General features: G+C 37.6%; 2 protein-coding genes across 2 annotated transcripts; one reads left to right on the top strand and one right to left on the bottom strand.

Annotated features, from left to right (window-relative positions):
- Window positions 1-1106: 1106 nt before the first annotated feature.
- AP1AR (adaptor-related protein complex 1 associated regulatory protein) lies at window positions 1107-14690 on the top strand (the record flags this gene model as incomplete). Its single annotated transcript, XM_009576899.1, has 9 exons — window positions 1107-1155; window positions 2763-2789; window positions 3634-3659; window positions 4566-4662; window positions 5437-5535; window positions 8775-8836; window positions 9927-10000; window positions 10960-11088; window positions 14256-14690. Coding segments are annotated over 9 exons (829 nt in total), but the record flags the coding sequence as incomplete, so codon positions are not given.
- Window positions 14691-19824: 5134 nt separating this feature from the next.
- On the bottom strand, window positions 19825-20388 carry TIFA (TRAF-interacting protein with forkhead-associated domain). The gene has a single exon (XM_009576898.1). The coding sequence runs from the start codon at window positions 20386-20388 to the stop codon at window positions 19825-19827; it is 564 nt and encodes a 187-aa protein (XP_009575193.1).
- Between the last annotated feature and the right edge of the window lie 1941 nt (window positions 20389-22329).

The following is a 22329-nucleotide window of genomic DNA, read 5'->3' as shown; positions in this document are numbered from 1 at the left end:
ATGAATTAAAGTGGCCTCTCGCCTCTGGTTTCATAGCAATGAATCAACTGGAAACAGTTCTTTAGTGGCAGCTACGCACTGCGAGGTACGGTGCTGCGTAGAAGGAAAGGTTGTGCCACGAGACATAAGTGGGTTGCGCAACAAGTTGCCAGGGGAGACGTACCCTAACTGACTTCCAAAGAAAAATACGGTGGAGATGAAATGTGGTATGATTAAAATAATTCAAGCTTTGGCTGGTGTGTTGCTTTTAGTATAGTAGAAGTAGGTGTTGGTTGCAAGAGTACAGAACGATCTTTTGTACAAGTATAGAAATGCCTGAGGCCCTGCGTTTATTCCTGATATCATTCAGCACTTGAAACTGGAAACTCTGGTTTTTAAAATGGTTCGATGAAAGGGATGTTGTATTGAAGCACCAGTATACATTTGAACGTTCTTTTGGATCTTAGCCAAACCTCTTGAGTAGCTAAAAATGTATTCAGGTAACTTAATACTGTATTGTTTCTTATAGAGGACAGTGTTAAGGTAGTTAAAGAATCAAGGAGGAGACTGATTCCCTGTATAAAATTACAGACTGTGAATAATTTTTTGTAGTTTAAAAGTATGATCTTGACGTCTTCGTAGACATTTCTCACTGAGGTTCAACCTTCTAGCTGTGCCAAGCTGTCAAAATAAAATGTATTGTTTAACATGATGTTGTACAAGATGCTATGCTAGTAAAGAGTTAAGCGCCATGATGAGCAACAGTGTTTTCAGAAATTGCCTGGAATAATGTTTTTTGAGAAAAATATATTAAAGGTATTGCAGAACACACTAACTGTCTGTAAACGTCAAGTCCAGCATCCTGATAAGTGATTTCTTCTCCCTTGAGGGTGTTTGTCTTTTCTCCAGTTCTATAGAAGATGTTTACATGCTTTTGCCTTTTTCCGTTCCGGTAGCGATGAAGAGCCCAGGTTAACAAGTAAATGTGTTTACTACATGAAGGTTTTATGTTTATTTTATACTTTACTTAGCATATTTCAAAAGCTATTTAAAATTATCAGGCTCATTTTCCTTCTGCTGTGAATTGAAGACTATTCTGTTGTGTAACTGTAGACTTATTTTTCCAGATCAAAGTATTTTAGAACGTGTTCAACAGGAGAACACTTCACTATAGAGGTGAGTGCTCACATTTTAAAAAAAAAAAAAGAAAAGTGTGGAAAAAGGTGAATTCTAGCAATGCCTTTAACACTTTTTGCAGTTCAGGTACACTGAAATATTCTGGGTTATTCCAGATCAAATTGATGCTGCACTGGGAGGCAAGATAGTGGTTCTTAGAGCACCTCAGAACATTAATACATCATCTCATTTTAATCTATCATTTGGAAAGGAGAGAAGTATCTGTTGTGTTCTGATACTCGGCACAGGAGCATTCTGAAGTCTGCCTATTGCATCTTTTATCATGGCTGTGTTGGGAGTGGTTTTTCTTTTCTGCTTGTGTAAGTGCGGGACATTTAGTTCTTGATTGTAGAATCCATGAATCTGGTTCTACAAAAAGTTACAATCTGATGAGGTTACTTTGTAGTTAGTTGCATTTGTAGTCCACTTTCTTCACTACAGAGGTCCTTTTTCTGCCACCGAGTATCACCCCTTTTTGCCAAGGGCTGTGTAAGGTTAATTTGTGTAAGTTGAGATTCTCAGAATAACCTGGTTTACTTTCCCTGAGTGTTCCTTATGGTCTAAAAGTCCTAGACCTTTCAGATTGCCCCCATTACTGAGAATAACATTAATAACTGTAATCACTGCTTTGGCTTTCAAGAAAGGTCGGGGACATCTGTTACCACACAAAACTTCCAGTAGTGAGAGTGTATTCCTAAGCAGAAATAGGATAGGGAAAAGAAGGTTCTTTCCTCCTCCCAAATTGGTATTCATATTCTACTTGCAGCAATTAGTCAGTATATGGGTGAATAAGGAGTCTTGCTGTAGATACTGACCTCCATGTTTGATGTATTGATTACATGTAAGATTACTGTACTGAAAATAGTACGGGGAATTTCTGTTTGCTTTGCTTTTATGTGATAGTTGAACTTCTGCTGGATGAGTTTGTGCAGCTTAAAATGCTTCGTGTCGTCTTGCCTGGTTTGGGCTGTTTTTGGCTTCCTACCATTAAGCATTGACCTTTAGTTTCTTATGTGCAAAGCTGGGAGGCGGGTGGTTGTTGCACGTTTGTTTTTAGAATTCTGGGTAGAAAGTAACTCTATGTTTTCTGTAAATTAAATAAATCTTCAAATACTTTTTGATAACCATCACAGTTGCCATGCGAGGTAGCGTTTACATGCACTATACCCCTTACATCTTGTACATTTTTAAATTGAGTGGGTGCTTTGGTGTATGTCGGAGCCATACCATTCCTTCCACTGCTTGTATTATAATGGTTCAGATACACAGAATTATTAGCAATCATATAAGCCAATGAGATTTCATTTTTATCAGAGCTCTCTCATAAGTTGTAGTGAGACACATGAATGTTTTTTTCATTTTGACTCTTCTCCTTTTAGGAAAATGCAATGTTTAAGAAAAAAAACATTGGTAAGAAGATAGGTTCTACTCTAAAAGTAATACTTTATCTGAAAGTAGGTGCTTTTATAAATGGTATTACAGTCCCACTGTTATCATTGGAGTAATGTTTTTACAAGACAGGTTAAACATGTAATCATATTTGCTGTATGTGTTTAGTGACTTGCTACATTGAATTGTCAACATTGTTTACTTCTTTTTCTCTGCAGTTTGAGAACCTAGTGGAAAGTGATGAGGTAGGTACCTGGATCATAATGTGAAACCTGCTAGTACAACCCTTAAAATGGTTCCAAGATCTCTGTCTTCCTCCCACTTTATGCTATGTTGTAGACTTAAATTGCAGGGTTTTTTTACTTTGAGTTTTGCTTGCTCTAGGAATGAATATTTAACACTTCGGGAGAGATGAAGACCTAAGGGAAGAGAAAACTGGTTGGGGGGAGTATGGGAAGTAACCCTTTCAACACTATAGATATTAGGAAGGCAAAAAGAAAAGAAGAAAGAGGGGGGAAAAAAACGGGAGGGGGGGGAGGGGGGGGAAGACTTGAAGGAGAATTTGCTCCTGGTATAACTCCTGTATAAGACTCAGCAAATGCTGTCTCTCTGAGAACATAAACGGACCTGGGTTGCTTTGCTAAGGAAAGTTTTGGGAGTGCTCTCTCTTTACAATTATGGGTAAACTGGCTGAACAGTACTTAAGAAAAATAGAAGTTGGCCTTAAAACTCTTACAAATTTAATACAGCTTGATAAAGGGTGGGACACACACCACATTTTAAATACCCTGCCCTGTTTTTAAAAACATGTGTACTAATAGTTTGGTTCCTGAAATACACCACCAGAGTATTTATTTTCAGTTGGAAGTACTTATTTGTCTTACTTAGCCACTTCATTTGATTGCATAACAAGAGTTTTTTAAAATTGCAAATTAAAACAGGGGATGTTTTCCCCCCTAATTGTGAAACCAATATATGGGAGAAACTATGATTTCATATTGTTTTTTTTTCCATTTTAAAATTGATTGATTGATGGGATTCTCAAAAACTCACTCTTTTAATTTTTTTTTTTTTTTTTTTTTTTAACAGGGGGAAAGCCCAGGAAGCAGTCACAGGTAAGACTTTGAGATTCAGGATCCCGCCTTTTCTCCGCTTTCCCACTGTGACTATAAAATTTTTCAGAGTTCCTGTCAAAGGAAACTGTCTATCTAGTTGTCAGATACATGGAAAGAACAAACTAACCTTAATGCTAACCACGTCAGAACAGTTTAGATAATAATGCATCATGTAACAACTATACGAGACAGTTAAAACAGTACGTTGCAAAGAGAATCTTTATTCTTGTTCCCAGGGTCTGCATTTAAAGTTACACGGGTGTTAGTGCTGCAATTCTAGTGAATTTTTTGTGAGCGTGTTAATATTTATGTAAGCAGTAGAAACTTAGAGGCCTGCTCTATCGGAAACATATGAAGGCACCGAAGTGTATGCTTTGGTTGTCTAATTCTAGTCATTTTGTATTATTTAAGTTGGATAGTTCCCAAAATGTTGTTCCCTGTCAACGGTCCCAAAGAAGCGATATAGCAAACCTTGTAATGATTATAATGCTTTTGCGGTCTTGTTTGTTAGATATACGAGAGTAGAGATAAAGTAGGCAACAGATGAAAGGGGAACAATTTACAATTAGGGGACCAAAACAAGAAAGGAAAAAAAGCGAGATGTACACCGCAATGACATGAACCATTCTATTCCGGTAGTTCTGTTAGCAAACAATGTTTTGAAAATACGCTTTCTATAAAGATACAAAAAGTGCTTTGTGAGAGTAAGGAGAGACAGCATTGTCTTGAGTAAACGGGAACTTTGGAACTCTCCTCTCAGGAGGAGCAGGCCAAAAGCACAGCTTGTTGAATTTGCTTTAAAGGACCCGTCGAGAAAGACTATATGGATATGTTTAAGTGCAAATTAGGCTTGTCATGCATAAATAATAGACGGAGTGGTTTTGTGTTTCTCTCCCATGCTTTTAGACCTCTGACTGAAGAAGAAATTGCTGACTTGAAAGACAGACATTATGACTCCATTGCTGAAAAGCAGAGAGTTGTTGATATGAAACTTCAGTCAGAGGTAAGTAGTTATGATGACCAGTATGGTATGGGTAGTTTTTCTTTTCAAGTAGTTAAGATCAGCCATGAACACAAGGAGATTCCGTTTGCATGAATGAAACAATTGGGTTTTGTTCATCAATTGGTATTTTTTAGTCTGCAAGATACACAAAGAGATTGCTGTGCAACTAAATTTGCATCAGAGATTGCTTCTTTTTAATAGCTTCTTAGTAAAAAAATTGAATGAATAGGCTGGCTCTCTTGACTGAGATCTGTTAAATTTGAACCTTTTTTTTTTTTTTATGAAAGGCAAAATGGGGAGTATACTTGATTCAACTTTTCTTGTGCTCAGTTTTTTCCAGAGCTTTTCTTAAGGGAAAAAAACCATAATTTGTTGTTTTGTTTTAGTGTGTTGCAGCAATTAATGCAATATGATGTGGAATACAACGTAGAAATTGAGAATGATTTTTAATAAAGTACCAGTGAAATATGCAACTGAAAAGATTTTTCTTTCACTGTGCAGTTAATAATAAAATGCAATGTGCATTTATAGCAATTCACTAGTAATGATGTTTATTCAATAGGGTAATGTTTAGTTATATAAATTTCTTGGGGTGTTGGCGGGGGGAAGCTGTTAGATTCAGTTAATGAAGAAGAATGTTTTAGCTATAGTCCATTTTATTTCATTTTTACTTTCTGGTAGCTCTTCTTTTGTTTTATTGAACTTATGGCTTTATTCATAGGAAGACAGATAGGTTCTGCTTTTGTTAACCATTACTATTTTGTTCATATACAGTTAGCCTTACAAGAGGAGAAGTTAAGAATAGAAGAGGAGGCTTTATATGCTGCACAACGTGAAGCAGCCAGGGCAGCAAAGCAGAAAAAGCTCTTGGAGGTGAGGGGAAAAAGACCCCAATATATATCAGAGCTTCTGTTCTGTTTCTATGTATGCAGACTTTCCTAATATCCTTTAATTCTCAGGAAATGTAATGAGGAAATTGCTTTGGCTTGTAAATTCCAGCAGAGAAAGAAATACACGATTTGAAAGTACAGCTGACTGGAACAGCTGAAAATGATCAGAATTGTTTGAAACAGCTTATGTCGCTGAGTGTAGATTTTGAATGAGATGTGTGATTTTAATCTATAATTAGCGTAACAGACTTCTTGGATTATGTAGAAGTTACTGATCTTTAATGTAAAGTGATCTGTGATGGTTTTCTAGTAAAACAAACTGAAATTAAGCACACATTATGACATCATTTAGACTTGTAAAATGTACTTATATATTTGTGCACTTAATTGTTCCTTATCTCTGTGGTTTGTGTTAACATGAAGATACGTGTTTCCAAGTCATCTGAATTTGCTGTTGACCCTGCTCTGAGCAGGAGGTTGGACTAGATGACCTCCTGAGGTCTGTTCCGACCTGAGTTGTTCTATCATTTTGTGATTTGTATGAGTAGTAGCCAAAGTCCAGTAACGACTTAACAGTAGTCTTTATTTAATATGTCTGTGCCTACTTTCAAATGTCTGGTGTCCATGCTTTTGGAGCTTGGTCAAGCAAAACAAAAGCCACGTTATGTTTTCCTGCTTTTTTGAAAACAGATGCTGTTCTATATCCCGACAGCATTTATTACCGATGGTTTTCATGTTGCAGTTCAAAGAGTTACATATTATCAGTGCATTTAATATTTTTGCCACCTTAGTAAGCTATTACAGTAGATGTGTTCTGACACAAATTTCAGGTTGCCAGAAATGTGCATGTTAAAAAGAACATTTTCACTTTTTGCTGTCTGTTCATCTATAATGTGTATGACTGCAGTTGTAGCATGTTCAATGAAACAGTCCACTAGATGTGTGATGTGTGTTCAGTTAGAACTAAATTTTCAAAAGTTGATATTTAGACTAATTGAAAAAGTCTGAAATCTACAGTAGGTATAGGGGAAATCTTTAACCCTAGTGTATTGTCTATATTATAAAGAGAGTGAATTGAAAATTGTTATTTCCAGACTGATAGTGGTGACTGAGTTTTCATCTAATATTTATGTTGCTAAGTATAGGTCGCATTTCACATTTCTGTTTCTATCCTCTTGTGATTTGGTATGGGAGGGTGATTTCTCTGACCTTTTTTTGCCTACCCTTTGGTTTTTTTTTAAAAACACTTTGGTCTAATAAAGTCAGCAAAAGTAGATTACTTTATGGCTTTAACCGTTTTTTGTAGAAGTCCTGTGCAAGAAATGCTATTTTTCTTGTCTTTCAGAATTTTGGATATGTACCTCTTTTAGTCAGGACCTAAAATAGAATGCATTATAGAGATTTTAATTGCCTCCTCTGGTAAAATTAGTACCATTTATCTCGTTTACAAACACACACACCCCCCACACCCCACCCCACCCCGCCCCGAACCCGTAAGGATTATAAGGATTTCTAAGGAAGCTTTTTTGTGTAGATACGCATCAAGCATTTAACCTAGAACCCATTTAAACTAGAACCCATTTTCAAATACATAACTCATCTCTGCTGCTTGTGGGCAGAAGTCTTCTAAATGAGAAAATGGCTTTTTAATTGGAAGTATGGCATCCCTTTAAAACTAATTTGGCTTGCTTGATACTGCCCTATTAAATGTCATGGTTTGTAACAGCGGAGAATTTTAATGTATGTGTATCCTGGAACTTATACTGCTAGATATTTGTATGTGACATGGCAAAATGGGTAGATAATTTAAATTGGATATTATGTGGGTATGTGAGTCTTAAAAGAAAATTGTTGCATATGCCAATAATTGATTTTTACAGACTTGTTAACTATGTTGGTGCCAAATTCCTGGCTCTTTCTCCCTGCATACTTAAGTCTTCTCACCAATAACCACTGTTACGTGATATTGCTACTTTTTCTACACTTCCCATTTCCTTACTGGTTTCAATCTGCTTATTCTGATATTTATTTAAATACCTGAGATGGAAAGTGTGCCAAGAAACAAAGCCATCATTGTTTTGGGATGGAAAAATACTAGGTGATCCACTGCGGTTATCTCACAAGACTATTTACCCAGCGAAGAGCAATTTTTAGATGAAGTTAAAGTTGTCATTAAGATTTCTGGTTTATTTACCCCTGCTTTTCTTTTGCAGGGACAGATCCATTAATGCTGAGAATAGATTTTTTTTTTTTTTCAGAAAATACAATAGCTAGATACATCAGACTTGTCTATAAAACTAGCTTGTTCATTTTTATCTTAGTCTTTGTCATAATCAGTGAATAATTACTGCTTCATAACTGATTACCTTTAATCACATAGTTGATGTGCCCAGTTCTTATGCTCTCATTTTTTTCAAGGCAGGGGAAAAAAACTTGAGACAACTTAAAGTTGTTTAAACGCTAAAACTTAAGCAGAACCCTACTTCCATGACATCTGCTGTCCCTCTTGTAATTACAAAATAAATGCATTTATGCTTTGTCTTGCATTTTTCATTCTGTTTTTGCCTAGTGATACCATGAAAGCTTTCTACCTTAAGAGTGTAGAGGTATTAATGCTTTTGGCCCAGCAAGGCAACAAAGCTGTTATTAATATAAATGAAGCACTTAGTGCTGATACAGACAACCAGAGGAGATGGCAGTATTGCTTTTTACAGGGATAAAAGGATCTGTAGGAAATCTTCCTTTTTAAATGGTAGGCTGACTGTTCTTGTGCAGAGCAAAAGAAATCAGACGTAACCCAGGTGTTACTAGTGCATTGAAAATACCCGTGGCTTAAGAAGAGAAGACAATAGAAAAGAGGACAGATGCAATTGTGGATGAGGTGGTGTTCACATGTTTCTGGATAAATGGATGCTTTTTTTTTTTTGGTGCATGAAATAGGTTAAAATATTGAGAGCTCTATTCACAAAGCTACCTTCTTGTAAATGGAGAGATTTCTGAGATTAAAAACAATACCACTTGAGTGTAATGGTCCCTTCAGTATCATGAAATTTGATCTTTCTTTGGTTGAAAGTCAGTCTTTTCCTGAGTTGTACTTAGACTTCTCCAAGGACCAGGACAATGCTCCTTCTCATGTCGCAGTTAAGGGAATGCTTAGTGTATTGAGTATATTATTCTGAGTGATTGCGTTCAGCTTTTTCAACAATTTACTTTTTTCAATAGCAATGTAGACAGCAAAGGATAACACAGAGAGCGCATGCTGTTAATAATGGAGAATATCAGAGGTAAGATAAATTTTATTACTGGTAATTGAGAACCATGACTGTGTTTACTCCTGTTCCTCATCTCCCCCTCACAAAAAAAAAAAATCCACGTTTTTCAAACCTTACATATGCAGCATTTCTAAGTCAGAGTTGTTTTCATTCATTGCACTTTGCTTCACACCAAATAGTTACCGAATGCAAACTGGTTACCATTAATCTGCAAAATTAGAGGGTAGACTGCATTCATTCTGGTTTTCACTGTAGTTATTAGACTGATGCTCCCGGCTACTAATATATATACACATACATACACACAAAAAAATCTAGTGTTTTATATTAAAAAAGTGTTTATCTGTAAAATCTCGGCTAATATAAAAATATTTTGTTATTGAGAACCCTGTTTGAAATGCCCAATAAAAATACACATTAATCAAATAGGGAATTGAATGGTTTATATAGTCTGCCTGTTTTTTTCATTAATATTCATTTAATTAACTTCACTTCCACCTTCTGTGCTCAGTGTTAGGGGGTAAAAAAGAAAAAGGGACACCCCCCCCCCCAAAAAAAAAAAACAAAACACCCAAAGAAATTTACTGTGGAATGGTATTTGAGTTTAGAGAAAAATTCTAAAATCAATCTCCTATATTTGAATGGAAGAGAAGAGGGATAGGAGGTATTTTCAGTTAGGGAAGTACAGTTAGAAAAGGAGCTGTGAAAACTGAGGTTTTATGGCATGAGTAGGAACTAGCCAGATTTTAAAAACAAAGGACTGCAGTAGCAGGTTTTGAATTCATTAGTTAAAGAAGGAATTGAAAATTAAGGGGGCATTATCTAAAATGAAAACGGATGAGAGCGGAAGAGTTGTTTTGTGACAGAAGTTAATTAATTTTAAACTGAAAATACTACTAAAAATCGATCAGAAGCTCAGACTGGGAGAGGATGTGATGAGTAGGAATGGAAAGGCGTTTTGTAGATCATTTTATAAAGATTTTAGTTAAAGGTGTATGTGCTTTGTAGCATAGAACTGGGGGGCATGCGGATTAATTTATCTTCTATGGCATCCTTAGAGGTTTATAAAGCTAAAAATAATAATGTGCATTGTTCTTAACAGCTCTGTGGCAGAGGAAGATCTTGATTCTTTCTTAAGAAGTACAAAATTCCAGTATGAAGCTTTTCGAAGTAGTAGTAAGTCTTCCTTTTCTTACGGATGTCTTCAAATGTTAAGTGACTCTGAGGAGCACAGAGGGCTATTTGTTTTTCTAGATAGACATAATTTATTTATATTTTTATATATACACACACGCATATATATATAAAAAATGTGTATACATGTATCTGTATAAAAAAATCTGGTAGAAACTTCTTTTCCTCTCTAATCCCTGATGCTTCAAGTGTTTGAAAAATGTGAAACATACACAACTTGTGCTGCAGCCATTCCAGTTCTCAAAAGCGAGTTCTGTAAGCTAACAAGTCCTCTGCATGGGTTTTATTTTACTAAGGCTTTCCAACCATCTTTGTGGAGGCAGCGTCAATGCAGTGAACTTTTCTTGTAAAACCTAACTGTGTTTTAAAGATGTAGATGTGTGCGTATAGTTTTTTTTTAATCATCTCTTAGCAAAATTACTAGAATCATACTAATGGTTAATTTTTTTTCTAATGAAGTGCCAGAAAAGATTTGGCTGCCTATATTTAAAAATTCCACTAACAATTTAGAGGAAAAAATTTTTTAAACTTAAGTTTTGATGATAGTACGTGATAGTCACTAAGAAGTTGGAGGACTTAGGGTAATTCTTGGGAAACACTGCCTGTAGTTTAGGTGTTTTTGGGGGGAGGATTGGTTTTTGGTTTTGGTTTTTTTTTTTTTTTTTGCAAGTCTTCACGCACGTCCAGCTTACAGCTTACTAAATTCCTCTATAGTTCTAATTAGACAGTATTGCTGAATGTCCTGTTGTAATATCTTAGTGATGTTGACTATTAAAAAGCTACTGTTGACTCTTTCAAGTGATGGATGAAGCACTTTTTCAAATGTTCCCGAGGTTTAAAGGCCACAAAGCACAATAAAAACTTTCTTTGAAAGTTTAGTTTTGCATATTGAACCTCAAATTCAAGTATGTTTACGAATTAAAAAGACTTTTTTTATATAGGACTTTCATCTGATGCTACAGTGCTGACGCCCAACACAGAGAGCAGTTGTGACTTAATGACCAAAACAAAATCAACGAGTGGAAATGATGACAGCACTTCACTAGATTTAGAGTGGGAAGACGAAGAAGGTATTTATTCTGCCATTCAGTTTCTTTCTGAACTTCCACGTTAAAAATGCTGATAGTTTAAACTACGTTGATTGTAAATTTGTCCTTTTCAAAGGGGAAGGTGACTTAAAACTTAATTCTGATGGAATCTCTGTCAAGTGTGTAACGATTAAACTGTAAATTATTTTTACCTAGAAAATTGCTTTTTTTGATAAATGTGATTATCTGTCTAACAAATGAATTCCTTTCTTTGGATCCTTCAGTAAATGTCTCTTCCTGCATTTTGTGGAACTGACTTGTAAACTCACAACAAAACTAACGGTAAAGAAATGCTGCCCTCTTGTGAGCTAGTAGCAGAAGGAACAGCTTGTTTTTTGTTTTAAAATGTGGAAGTTGGTCAGGAGTCTCTGACTGAAGTATTTTGCGAAGTGTTGTTTCTTTAAACCCTAATTACTTTTATTGTAACTTCTTCTGGAAACCTAGGTTTGCATTCCAGGTGAGTATCCCAACTATCCTAATTGCTGCTGCTGTTTGTTACAGATCTTTTCTGTTCTCTTTAGTAAATCTGCAAAAGCTCTTGTCTTTGTTTCAGAGTTAACCCAAAATTTTCAGACCTTGACTCTTGAAAAGCTCACCAAAAATAAGCTAGGATTTCTTTTAGCCGATGCATAGCACTTTTTTTTTTGCTTTAATAGACTGTTTTTTTGACAATCTGTGTGTAGTTTAAATGTTTAGCACTGTCAAAAGCACTAAAACATCTATTTCAAAACCTGTTTTGAAAGACTTTCACAGATTTACCCAGAAATACCCAGCATCTTTTTTTAGCTAGTGTGTGCAAGAGCTATTAGCATTCTAGAAGTACTGAAGCTACGGCAAGATCATGTATGTTGAAGTATGCTGGGTTTTACCCTGAGACTAATTAGCACCGGTGCAGAAACAGCGTTCGGGGAACTCTGTATTCTATACTGTGCTTAAGAAATGGGAAAATTGTGTTCTTCACTTCTTTACAGTTTGAGTTGTCCTCCCACTCTTATGTGTCAGCTTCATGTAATACCTTTCGAAAAAACTTAAGAAAACCAGGTGAGAGCAAGATTCAGCCTTTACCAGGCACACCTGCGTGGAAAATTATCTTGTTCATTCGACTGGTTGAAGGTCTTGTTGCATAGGACTTGTATTATCCTTGTTGTTGGGAAGTTTAATTCTGTGTATAGAATGAACAATCTCTGATGTTTGCTATTCGTTGTTCTCTTATCACTGTCACATTGACTTAGCCGTAAGTTTTCATCTGATTTTGAGGTAACTGACTAGTAAGTGCTGAGAAGTGCCAAAAAATGCCTAAAAACAGGGAACAAAATTACCGCATCGTACCGTTTCTGATTCCTACTAGCCTGTGCTCTATAAAAGGGCATAATTTTTAAGAGTTGGTCATTGTGATGGCAGTGCATCTCTTCTCCCTAGGAACCTCAAATCTTGAGCAGAAGAGATATTAAGATAACTGATGGAAGATTGCTTATGCTTGAAAACATAACTTGTTTTCATGGCTGCAAGGAAGGAATGTGGTCATTTGAAAGAAGTACTAGTCGATATTGGACAAAAAGGACCTTGAGTAGTTTTTAGCACATTCTTGGTAGATCTGGCCCAGTTTAACTCTATTAAAAGCCATCTCCCTGAAGGGGTTGACTGCTTGCTTGGGGTAAGAGATTTGGTTACTGTGTGTGCTGTCAAAATCTACCATGGAGACTGAACAACTCCAAAAAAGTAAGTGTGCGTGGTGGGTTTAGTGATCTGGGATACTAACTTATGGTCTAGTCACACATTTTTACTGCTAGTAGACAAAGTTGTACAGGGGCTGAACAGAAAGTAGAGAAGAACCAGTGTTTTGAAAGGGTATTAGCCTCTTTTAAAAAAAAAAAAAACCAAAACCAAACCAACCAAAACAAAAAACCAAAACTAAGAATAGTAACAAAAGATGACATTGCTTGACTGAGAAGTTGCCAAATTAGGAGGTTCTTAACAGGGAATGCTTAAATCCTGAACTAGGCATGATTATGTACTACTGAGGGTAGTACATAATCATAACGGCAATTGTCCTGGATTAAATGCCCATTTTTGATACAGTGATTCTGTTTTCATTCGTTGGCGTCATGTACAGATGACAAACAAGGAACTTGTAGTACTAATGCTGTATTGGTATTTTCAACAATGTATCTTGAGATGGACAACAGCTTCAGTGAGCTATTGGTACCAAAGGAATAATCAAGTTGAAAATAGCTATGTTTTGAAAGACCCATGAAACATTAACATAAAATCTATCATTTGAGCCTGTTGAAAGGAAAAATTTACCACTTAGATATTTTTTCCCTGTGGCTCCCTCCCCCCCACACACCAAGAGTTGTGTGTTTCACTTGCAATATGTAACTTTTTAATTACAATTAAGTAGTTAACTGGTTATTCCAAATTTAAAAGGCGATTTTATTTAGGAATATACGAGGAGTCCAGTGAATAGGAAGAGTATCGTAAATTCTTCCTTTTTTTCCTTTCCAGTGGTGCGGGAGGGTTTTGATGTACCGTGAGAAAGTCTGTAATTATTGACAAAAGAAATAGCATCTCTGATGTCTTTGTGCAGTTTTCTGACCAATGTTTTGTCTTACTTAGGGTGAAGTTAAATACACCTTTTGAGACAAACTGAAGACCTTTCCTAGAAAAATGCGCTCGATATTTATGTAAATTTTAGATGCTATTTAAAATGTTTCACATGATGATGTTTTGTTTGTTTGTCGGTAGGTTACAGGAGTATTATAGGATTCCCGAGACATTTAGCTTTTCTGGAAATGACACGGTACCCAAAATCTTCCAATATTTACATGCCCATAATAGAGGGCAGCAGGCTGCATATATAGGAGACATAAACACTGCTAGTGAGTTGTTTAACTATGTTGTCCGTCTCCCTTAGAACTGTGTAAAACAGCATCATTGGCTGTTGTGTTCATTTGGGCCAAAACTGACTGCAAACTATGTATTTAATGTGAACACCACCACCAGAAAAAAATACCGTGATGCTCAGAAGTGAAATTACCAGTGTCTCGATCGCTAAAGGATTCTTCTTGTTTCTTCTGATGTTCTAACAGAAACGTAAAGGTACTTCCCTCAAAATTATGTCTTTCTCATAAACGTGTCTTAAATCGCAGGCATGAACAGAATGATTCCAATGAGAGAACGCTCCAAAACAGAAGAAGATATACTCCGGGCGGCGCTGAAATTCAATAGCAGGAAGACAGGAAGCAATCCAGCTTCAGCCTCTGACGATTCTAATGGATTGGAGTGGGAGAATGACTTCGTTAGCGCTGAAATGGATGATAATGGCAATTCAGAATATGCAGGATTTGTAAATCCTGTATTAGATTTGTCTGCATCGGATGTAAGGATATCTGATTCTGATCGTCAAGACAGATAGTGAAACTGCGTGGCCCTTGTTTGTGACCAAATGTTGAAAAATGAATTAGAATGTACAAAACCAATTTGCTCTTTTATAACATGGTTCCCTTTTTCCTATAAATTGATCGGCAAGGAATGGGAATGACTTGCTATCTGAATTAATTCAGAATTAAGTGCAATTTTATCATCTACCTTCTAAACTTTTATGAAAACTGGGATGATTCTGTTGTGTATATTTCTGGATATCTGGATTTAATATAAAATTACCTGCACTAATTTAAGCTTCGTAGCTTGACATATCTATATTTTAACTAGTCTTTTTTTCTGGGTGATGTTTCTACTGATTTTTGTTTTTAAAAATCATTATTGGCCTGACATTTGTCTCAGAAACAGTCTTACATAATTTATCTAATACTTGAATATAGAAAAATAACTTAAATTTTTTTTTTATTTCCAATATGTGCTTTTTGACTTGTTCTTTAGCTATTTAGAGGGTGTACTTAGCCCGCTGCAAAACAAATTTCACACATGGTAAATTGCAGTTTTCTCTGTCTAGCTTAAAGACTTCCTAGCCTTGTGTTGCCCTCTTTCCATTTATTTTATTTTTTTATTACTTTACGCTAAGCACAGTTAACCTCAATAAACATGGTATAAATCATCAGATTAGGTAAAATATTGTCTTGTATAATATGCCAGACTTAGTAAGTGCGTGCTAGGTAGAAAAACAACTATAAAAATTGTTCATGCGTCAAACTGGAAATTTTAACCAGTATTTAGTGGAGAACTGGGAGGATCCAAGTCTTGATTTCCCTGCCCCCCCGCCGAACAGACCAACATCTGTTACTGCATGGTCCTTAAAATTCTTTAGTTGTGGAAAACGTACAATTCAGCTCAACTGGAACAATTATGGAAAAGCAACATTCTGTGAGCAAACTGGGGGAAGGATGATTGCTCTGCTGCTGGGGTGGGAAGAACAAGAACCTAAAGACTGAATTCCTGTATCTGCATTTTAAAAAGAAAAAAAAGGCTCAAGTTAGAAAACAGTGTGTTTAAGTGCTCTAGCTTTCCTGTGCCTCTAAACTGGATGGTTAATACTGCTAATACGGACTGAAATTCAAGGAAGTGTTCAGTTACTGCAAATTTGGTGTAACGTATTGTGTGGTCTCCCCCGATATTTAATGTAAGTTATACTTTTTAAAAAAAGAAAAAGCTCACTGAAGAGAACGTGCAAAACACTTGTAGATCTCAAGCTTTCCCCAGAGTTTCAGTAAAGCCATTCTACTCTACTGTTATTTTGTGTAACTGTCTTGTTTTTCCCTGAAAAAAGGGGGACGGGGTGTAACTTCACCCATAGTGGCGTAAAAGCAACGCGCTGTCTTAAGTACTAAGTCTGCATCACCAGAAGAACAGAATTTGTCGGTGAAAGCTGTGTCACTGTTTTAGATGATCTGAGCCTATATATAATATTAGGGTCACTACAGTGTGGTCCTTTCCATGATAACTTGAACAAAAATACTGCACACTTGGATTAAATATGTACAAATATCAACACTAATGAACAGATAAATCTTGTTGATAACGTTCCATTTCTTAATTTACGTTGTAGCTATGTCATTGAAAATATCTTCATGTAATTACCTACAAGTTGCAATGCCTGTAATAAGCTTTAAAAATTTGTACACATCAAATGTATATTTTTCGGTTTGGCGTAAGCTACTACTGTGTAACTTCTGAACGTTTATATAATATATTCCTATGGAAATGAAGGCAACTTTCTCAATATGTAAATAACATGGTTTTTTACCTGCTGAAACTGTAACTTACCCTGCAGTGGTCACTGCTTTTCCTGACCAGTGAACGTGAGGTTAACTTGTCCTGACCGTGCTTTCAGGAGGTGAACTAGCTGATGGTCCCGCTTGTAGAATGAACAAGCGCTTAGGAAAAAGGAACCTGACTCCGGCTGAAGGCTTTTACTGCGATGGGCGTGTTCTGTAGCCATGGCTAATAGCATTTCCGCTTGTCAGAGTCCAGTGCACCACACTGAGTGACTTAAGAAATCATGGTCAATATTTGTGGAAATTTAAGAAATTGGAAGGATTATATAACAGCTCATATGAAGCAATTCAACGGTACTGTAAAATGCCTATCTGTACAAATTTAATAGTCATTAAAATTTTCAGTCAGTCTTACTTTGGGCAATGTTTTATCTGTTGCTGGTTTTGTGGCTGCCATGTCATACATAGCGAAAGCAGTGTGTGAAGATGAATTGTTAAAACATTACCCAAAATTACGTATGCGTTGGCTAACTAAAGAAGGTTTTAATAAATAACTAGCTGTGTCTTTAACTATTGAATTCCACAGCATCCCTTCCTGAGACCTGTTGCTTTGGAAGGGAAGCTCTAACGAGCTGCGGTAACGGAGGACTTGAGAAACTTGGAGCATGGAGCCCTTTTTCTATCAGAAACGAGCAGCTGTACCCTAATACTTCAAAGGTAAGATAACATTCCTTGCGTAAGGCAAGCAGCTTCCTTGTTTTCATGTCTGTCTGAGCTAGTGCACCACTGGAGCTAACTTAGCCGATTGTGCCTGTATGTAGGAAATACAGTGTTTTTAATAGGAAATTACTACTTTTAATTCCAGGGAAGTGTTTTACTAAGTTGTTCATCTACTAGTTATACATGTGTTTCTATGCTACAATTGAGCCGTTGTTGAATATAAAATCATTTGACGTGACTATTTGGGCAGTCTGTTCGGAATTACTCGGTTAAGTATAAAATTGGTGTTTTAGCATTGTCTTTTAGTATTCCGTGATTGTGAATACTAGGACAGCTGAACCAAGCAAAAACTTAGGAAAAATGTTAGCTGCCTTTGTGTGTGTGGTATTTCTCACAATTAAGTTAGCAGTATATGACTAATGGCAGTCTCGGCGTCGGGGGAGGTAGAAGCGGAATATTGTTTCTGGTGATCAAAGTATGTTCTGGTATGCCTATACTAAAACAACTACTCTTCTTCAGTCAAACTAGCTTTGGCTCGTCAAATCAACACAGTGATAGGATCCTTCTAGGAGAGGATTCATTTTTTTAATGCATATTTTTGGGGTTGATTCTTACGCCAGGTAAATATAGTTGTAGAAATGATTAGTGTTTGGAAACCATTAAATTCCTGGGGTTTTTTTCCATTCCCAAGGTTTTCTTCTGGTTCCTGGAGATGTGCCTAAGGAATGCTCTGCTCTAAATCTGTGGGTATCCGTAGAGCCCCTCTGTACAGAGTGAATACAAAAATCTACTGAGATGCAGTACTCGGAACTCTGCAGACCAGCCGGAAGATTTTTCTCAGGTAAGTACTGTTTGTAGACGCTTCTGTTTATATATTGCACTTGAAAATTGGAGACTGGAGTTGTCACTTTTTCTTTAGATAACAGCCCAGAAAGTGTAAGCAATAAATATGATCAGTGCCAGAGGTTAAGATCCTATGTAATAGGGCTGGTGAATAGAAATTGGGTAACAGTAGTGCTTAGTGGTAGTATTAGCAACCTGTTTTTTAAGCCCAAAGCAGTACACAACAAGAACTTGCATGTCATCTGTAATAATTTAAGAGCACTAGTAGGAAAAGAGCCGTTTACTGGGAATGCAAACCTTAAGTTCCCTCCTCCCTCACACACGAGCCAAATGAGTGAATGTAAGAAATCCCATGCATTTTATGTGAGAGGCTGATTTCATGTAAAAGCTTTTATTTGCAAGAGCTTGTTTCAGATTATATTTGCATTTTGTTCTCTTTGTCTAGCCAGCTTGCATTTGCAGGTATTGGCCACTCTGTCCAATTAAAGAGTAGGAAGACTCAGGTCAAAAGCATATAAAAGCTGAGCAGCCAACAAGTACTGGAAATCTGCAACCAGTAGCACCGTGTCTGGTGACACGGTGATACCTGCTCAGGTTTGTTTTGTGAAGCTGAGGGGCTGGGTGTGTGACAGAAGCGTTTGTGCCAGGATGGCGGCTGAATTGCACATCTAGGCCAAAGGCTGTAAAAGTTAATTAAGTACCAGAGCCTAGTTCAAAGAAAACATGGGAACAAGGTATTTTTGGCAAGGATGAGATGAATAGACAAATGAAATCCTACACGAGCCTGTGTTTGAGTTTCATTGCCTCGCCTGTGACCTTCTCTCACTTGTGGGTGTTTGCCTTAATCTTGGTTATGATATCTAATTCAGCTGTCCTTCCCTCTGTTACAATTGTAGTTTTCTTGTAATGATTAATGCTGAAATGTACCCTAATGTTTAGGGATGATTCTATGGGTAACTCTTATGTACGCTCTGATTCTTTCCAGTCTGTCTTTCAAGCAAACTAAAATAGTTGACAAAAAACACGTGCCAATGAAAAGCTGAGCCCCTAGCAAATAAAAACTTAACTGAAACCACTTAAGAAATAATTAAATGTAACCAAAATTGTAAGAGAGCTTGGGGTGGGGGGTAGAGGTAGAAAACTTGCTGGAAGTATTTTCGTCAACTCTTTATCTTGGAGCAATGCCACTTTCAAAAAGCCCGGAATAGTGCCAGTGAAAATTTCTTACATGGATTGTCCTGGAAATACTTTTATTCACCATAAGTGCTTTTAGACTGTAGTTGTAGAAGACGGCAGATCCTTACTAGGCAACCAAATGCTTTGATTACAAAATTGATCTGGATTTTTACTTACCATGATCACTGACACTGCATGTTTATTTACATTCACAAGCAAAAGTAGTTCACTTGCAAAAAATATATGTTTTAATTCATTTTAAAAACAGAAGAAAAATCTTGCTGCAAAGTTAATGAAAACATTAAAGGACTATGCTGACAAAGTGTTTCTGAACTGCAAAATCTGGTGTGAAAATACTATTTGGAATTTCATGTCAAAAGCAAAGCACAAAGTATAAAAACTGCAGCGAGACATTACGTCCCTACTTAGCTAACCAATGCTGGGGCTGAAACATTGTTCTCCATGCTCTGTATTAATGCCTGTTAAATACACCTTCAAGGCATGTGGTCACAATTCTTGAATTGCGTCTGCTGCAATGGATTTGAGTGGCCCTCTGTGTCTCCCACACGCTTAATGTGGCAAACAGTGGTGAAAAGAAGGCACATACGCCCTGATGAAGACAGTGGCAGGAATCTCTTTCTGTTGAGCAAAGGATGTTCTGATATGCCTATGCTGGAAACGACAAGTAAGAAGACCGATGTGCAATGGTGAGAACCATCAAGAACAGTGGACTGAGATGACAGCCTTCAGTTCTGGAAGTTGTGCAGGTTTCAAATGATCAAAATCTGGTCCAGCCTCCTTCTCCCCGCTAGCATGACTCATTTTCATCAATCTCTATGGGGCTTTTGCCTTGGGAAGGGAACCAGGAAGAAGGAATGCCATTCTCCGGTATAGGTTGCAGTGATGGCAGGCAGCTTTCTTGTAAGATTGGCACTTCAGCCAAGTGTAAGTGAGTCTCAAAATAATCCATGGACTCCCCTTCTTGAATCTCTGCTAAAATCTGGTAGTCCCCAAAACAAATGATGCACTTCCATGGCAGGTCGGTTTTGTTTAAGTAACCCAGTTCTGTTTGGTTCACAATCAGTTTTGTTTTCTTGCTCATGTTCTTTATCTCAAAACAAACTTCTGAGCTGTTCAGTTTTCTGTAAAACTGCAATGAAAACTGAATCCGAGAAACACGAGTATCCATTAACTTATAACGGCAGACATTAGAATCGCGGCCAAACTTGGCCATTTCATCTGCCCTGACCTGTTCTCGCTTACGGAAATTCAAGCAACGAAACATCATCTTGTCTTGTTGGCAAGGATGGTAAAAGGTCATGTGGAGGCACGTTACTGTTTCTTCCGTTCCAGCTTCTTCAAAAGAGGTCATGATGAAATGAGACCTCAGAACTACGAGAAAGAAGTAAAATCACAGCATGAAATCACTGTAGTACCAAAAGAAACTGGCTTCAGTGGGGCATTAAAATACTTCATATACTATTGTAGAGTGACTGTAAGTTCCCAACATGTCACATACTGATCCTGAGCTTTATCACCAGCTCTATTCAGTGAATGATGCTGAAAAGCAGTTTACCATTTAATCTGTGTTTTTTATGGGTAGGTGAATCATCACTGCAGTTAAGTATTCTGACTTAACTTACTCTGGGTTTTTTTTAAGACTGAATTATACCACTGTATGTAAACTCCAAGCACAGTGAATGGTGGTATATCAGTGTGTGGCTTTCTGTGTGAAACCTCAAAATGGCTTCCTTATACTTTTAACACAGTAACAGCAACAGTTCTGACACAGTAGTTCAGCAATCTCAGCTTGCGTACCGAAGTAGGCTACAACAGTGTTTCTACCGAGCTTAGATGATTAGAGAAGTATAAAATTTCAAGTAGCTCTCGGAGCTCACCTGAAAGCAAACTAGGAAATATATAATCTATGCGTTTGTCAGAAGTACAGACAGGTGCCCTGATGGCAGGTTATTCCTTTGCCATCTGTAAGACAAGCTGCAGTGGCATCTGTATCCATCCCTCCTCCTGCTAGTATGCCTCAACTCGGGTGAGCTGGCAGCAGCTCTGCGAGCAGGAGGACGGACTGTCTCTTTCTGTGCTTAGTTCTTCGCTGTTCTGTAGCAGTAAAGAGGATGTGAGATGTTACACAAGGTCAGCTTTGGTTAAAGGGGAAAACCAAGTCATTTCACTTAGTTGGCGGATCAGCCTACAGAGACAGTTTTCTGTCTTCAGACTTGGGCTGAATTTTATACGAACTTAAAAGATAGGTTAGTATCTTCCTGAATTGGTGCCTGAAATGCATCAGGACCGGGCAAAACACAGGAATACAAAGAAATAAATTTTGAGCAATCTGCAGCGTATACAACTGTGTATCAGATCAATTGAAAACGTCATCTTTACTTCCATGTTTCTGAATTTTACAAATGGCTCCATTTATAAATTAGGGTAGGGGAAGAACTGCCATTTGGTTGCTTCAGCAGCACCCCTTGAACCTGGCCCTCAGCAGCTCCCACAGACCCCACTAGCTCTCCATGATCTGCTTGTGTGCCCCCTCAGGCACCCCGAGCTCAGCGGCCGAGTCCTGCTTTAAAGGTTGATCGAGGTTGGACTGAACCCGCTTCCAGGTAAATAGCAAAGGAGTTTCTATTTAATAGATTGTAGTGGCAGGAGAAAGACTTCAGAAAACTAACTGGAGAAGGAAACTTTCTCTAGTTAAATCCAGATTTCCCTTGCAGCGGTCAGGTAACTCATTGCACTGCTCTTGTCTGTTTTCCCAACATCACCTCCTTCAGTGAGCATCACTGTCCCCACTTTTAGAGACAGGAGCATGACACAGAGCGTGAAGAACAAGGATGCCTAACCCGAGAACCGAAGGGCTCCTCGGCGAGTGACTCACAGCGCGGGCAGGAGCTGTAACTCTCTGCCTCCAACTTACGCCTCAGCCAGCTCTGCCCGCTTGCTTTTGCAAATCAAAACAAAACACCTCCTTCAGTGAGCATCACTGTCCCCACTTTTAGAGACAGGAGCATGACACAGAGCGTGAAGAACAAGGATGCCTAACCCGAGAACCGAAGGGCTCCTCGGCGAGTGACTCACAGCGCGGGCAGGAGCTGTAACTCTCTGCCTCCAACTTACGCCTCAGCCAGCTCTGCCCGCTTGCTTTTGCAAATCAAAACAAAAGCGTTCAACTTGTGTATCACGAAAAACAACAGCATGTGTTTTCTTGTTTAACTTCCGTTTTACGTGACTTTGCGGCTGGGGCAGTGCAGAATAGGGTTTTCAAGCCCCTTCCACAAGGACGGCCATCCTCTCT

Source organism: Fulmarus glacialis, unplaced genomic scaffold, assembly GCF_000690835.1.
Source record: "Fulmarus glacialis isolate BGI_N327 unplaced genomic scaffold, ASM69083v1 scaffold404, whole genome shotgun sequence".
In the NCBI taxonomy this organism is placed as follows: Eukaryota; Metazoa; Chordata; class Aves; order Procellariiformes; family Procellariidae; genus Fulmarus; species Fulmarus glacialis.
This window is presented reverse-complemented; position numbering and strand designations above follow the sequence as displayed.

Coding starts and splice junctions, on each gene's coding strand:
- TIFA (XM_009576898.1), bottom strand. CDS start 20,388: ATGACCTCTTTTGAAGAAGCTGGAACGGAAGAAACAGTAACGTGCCTC.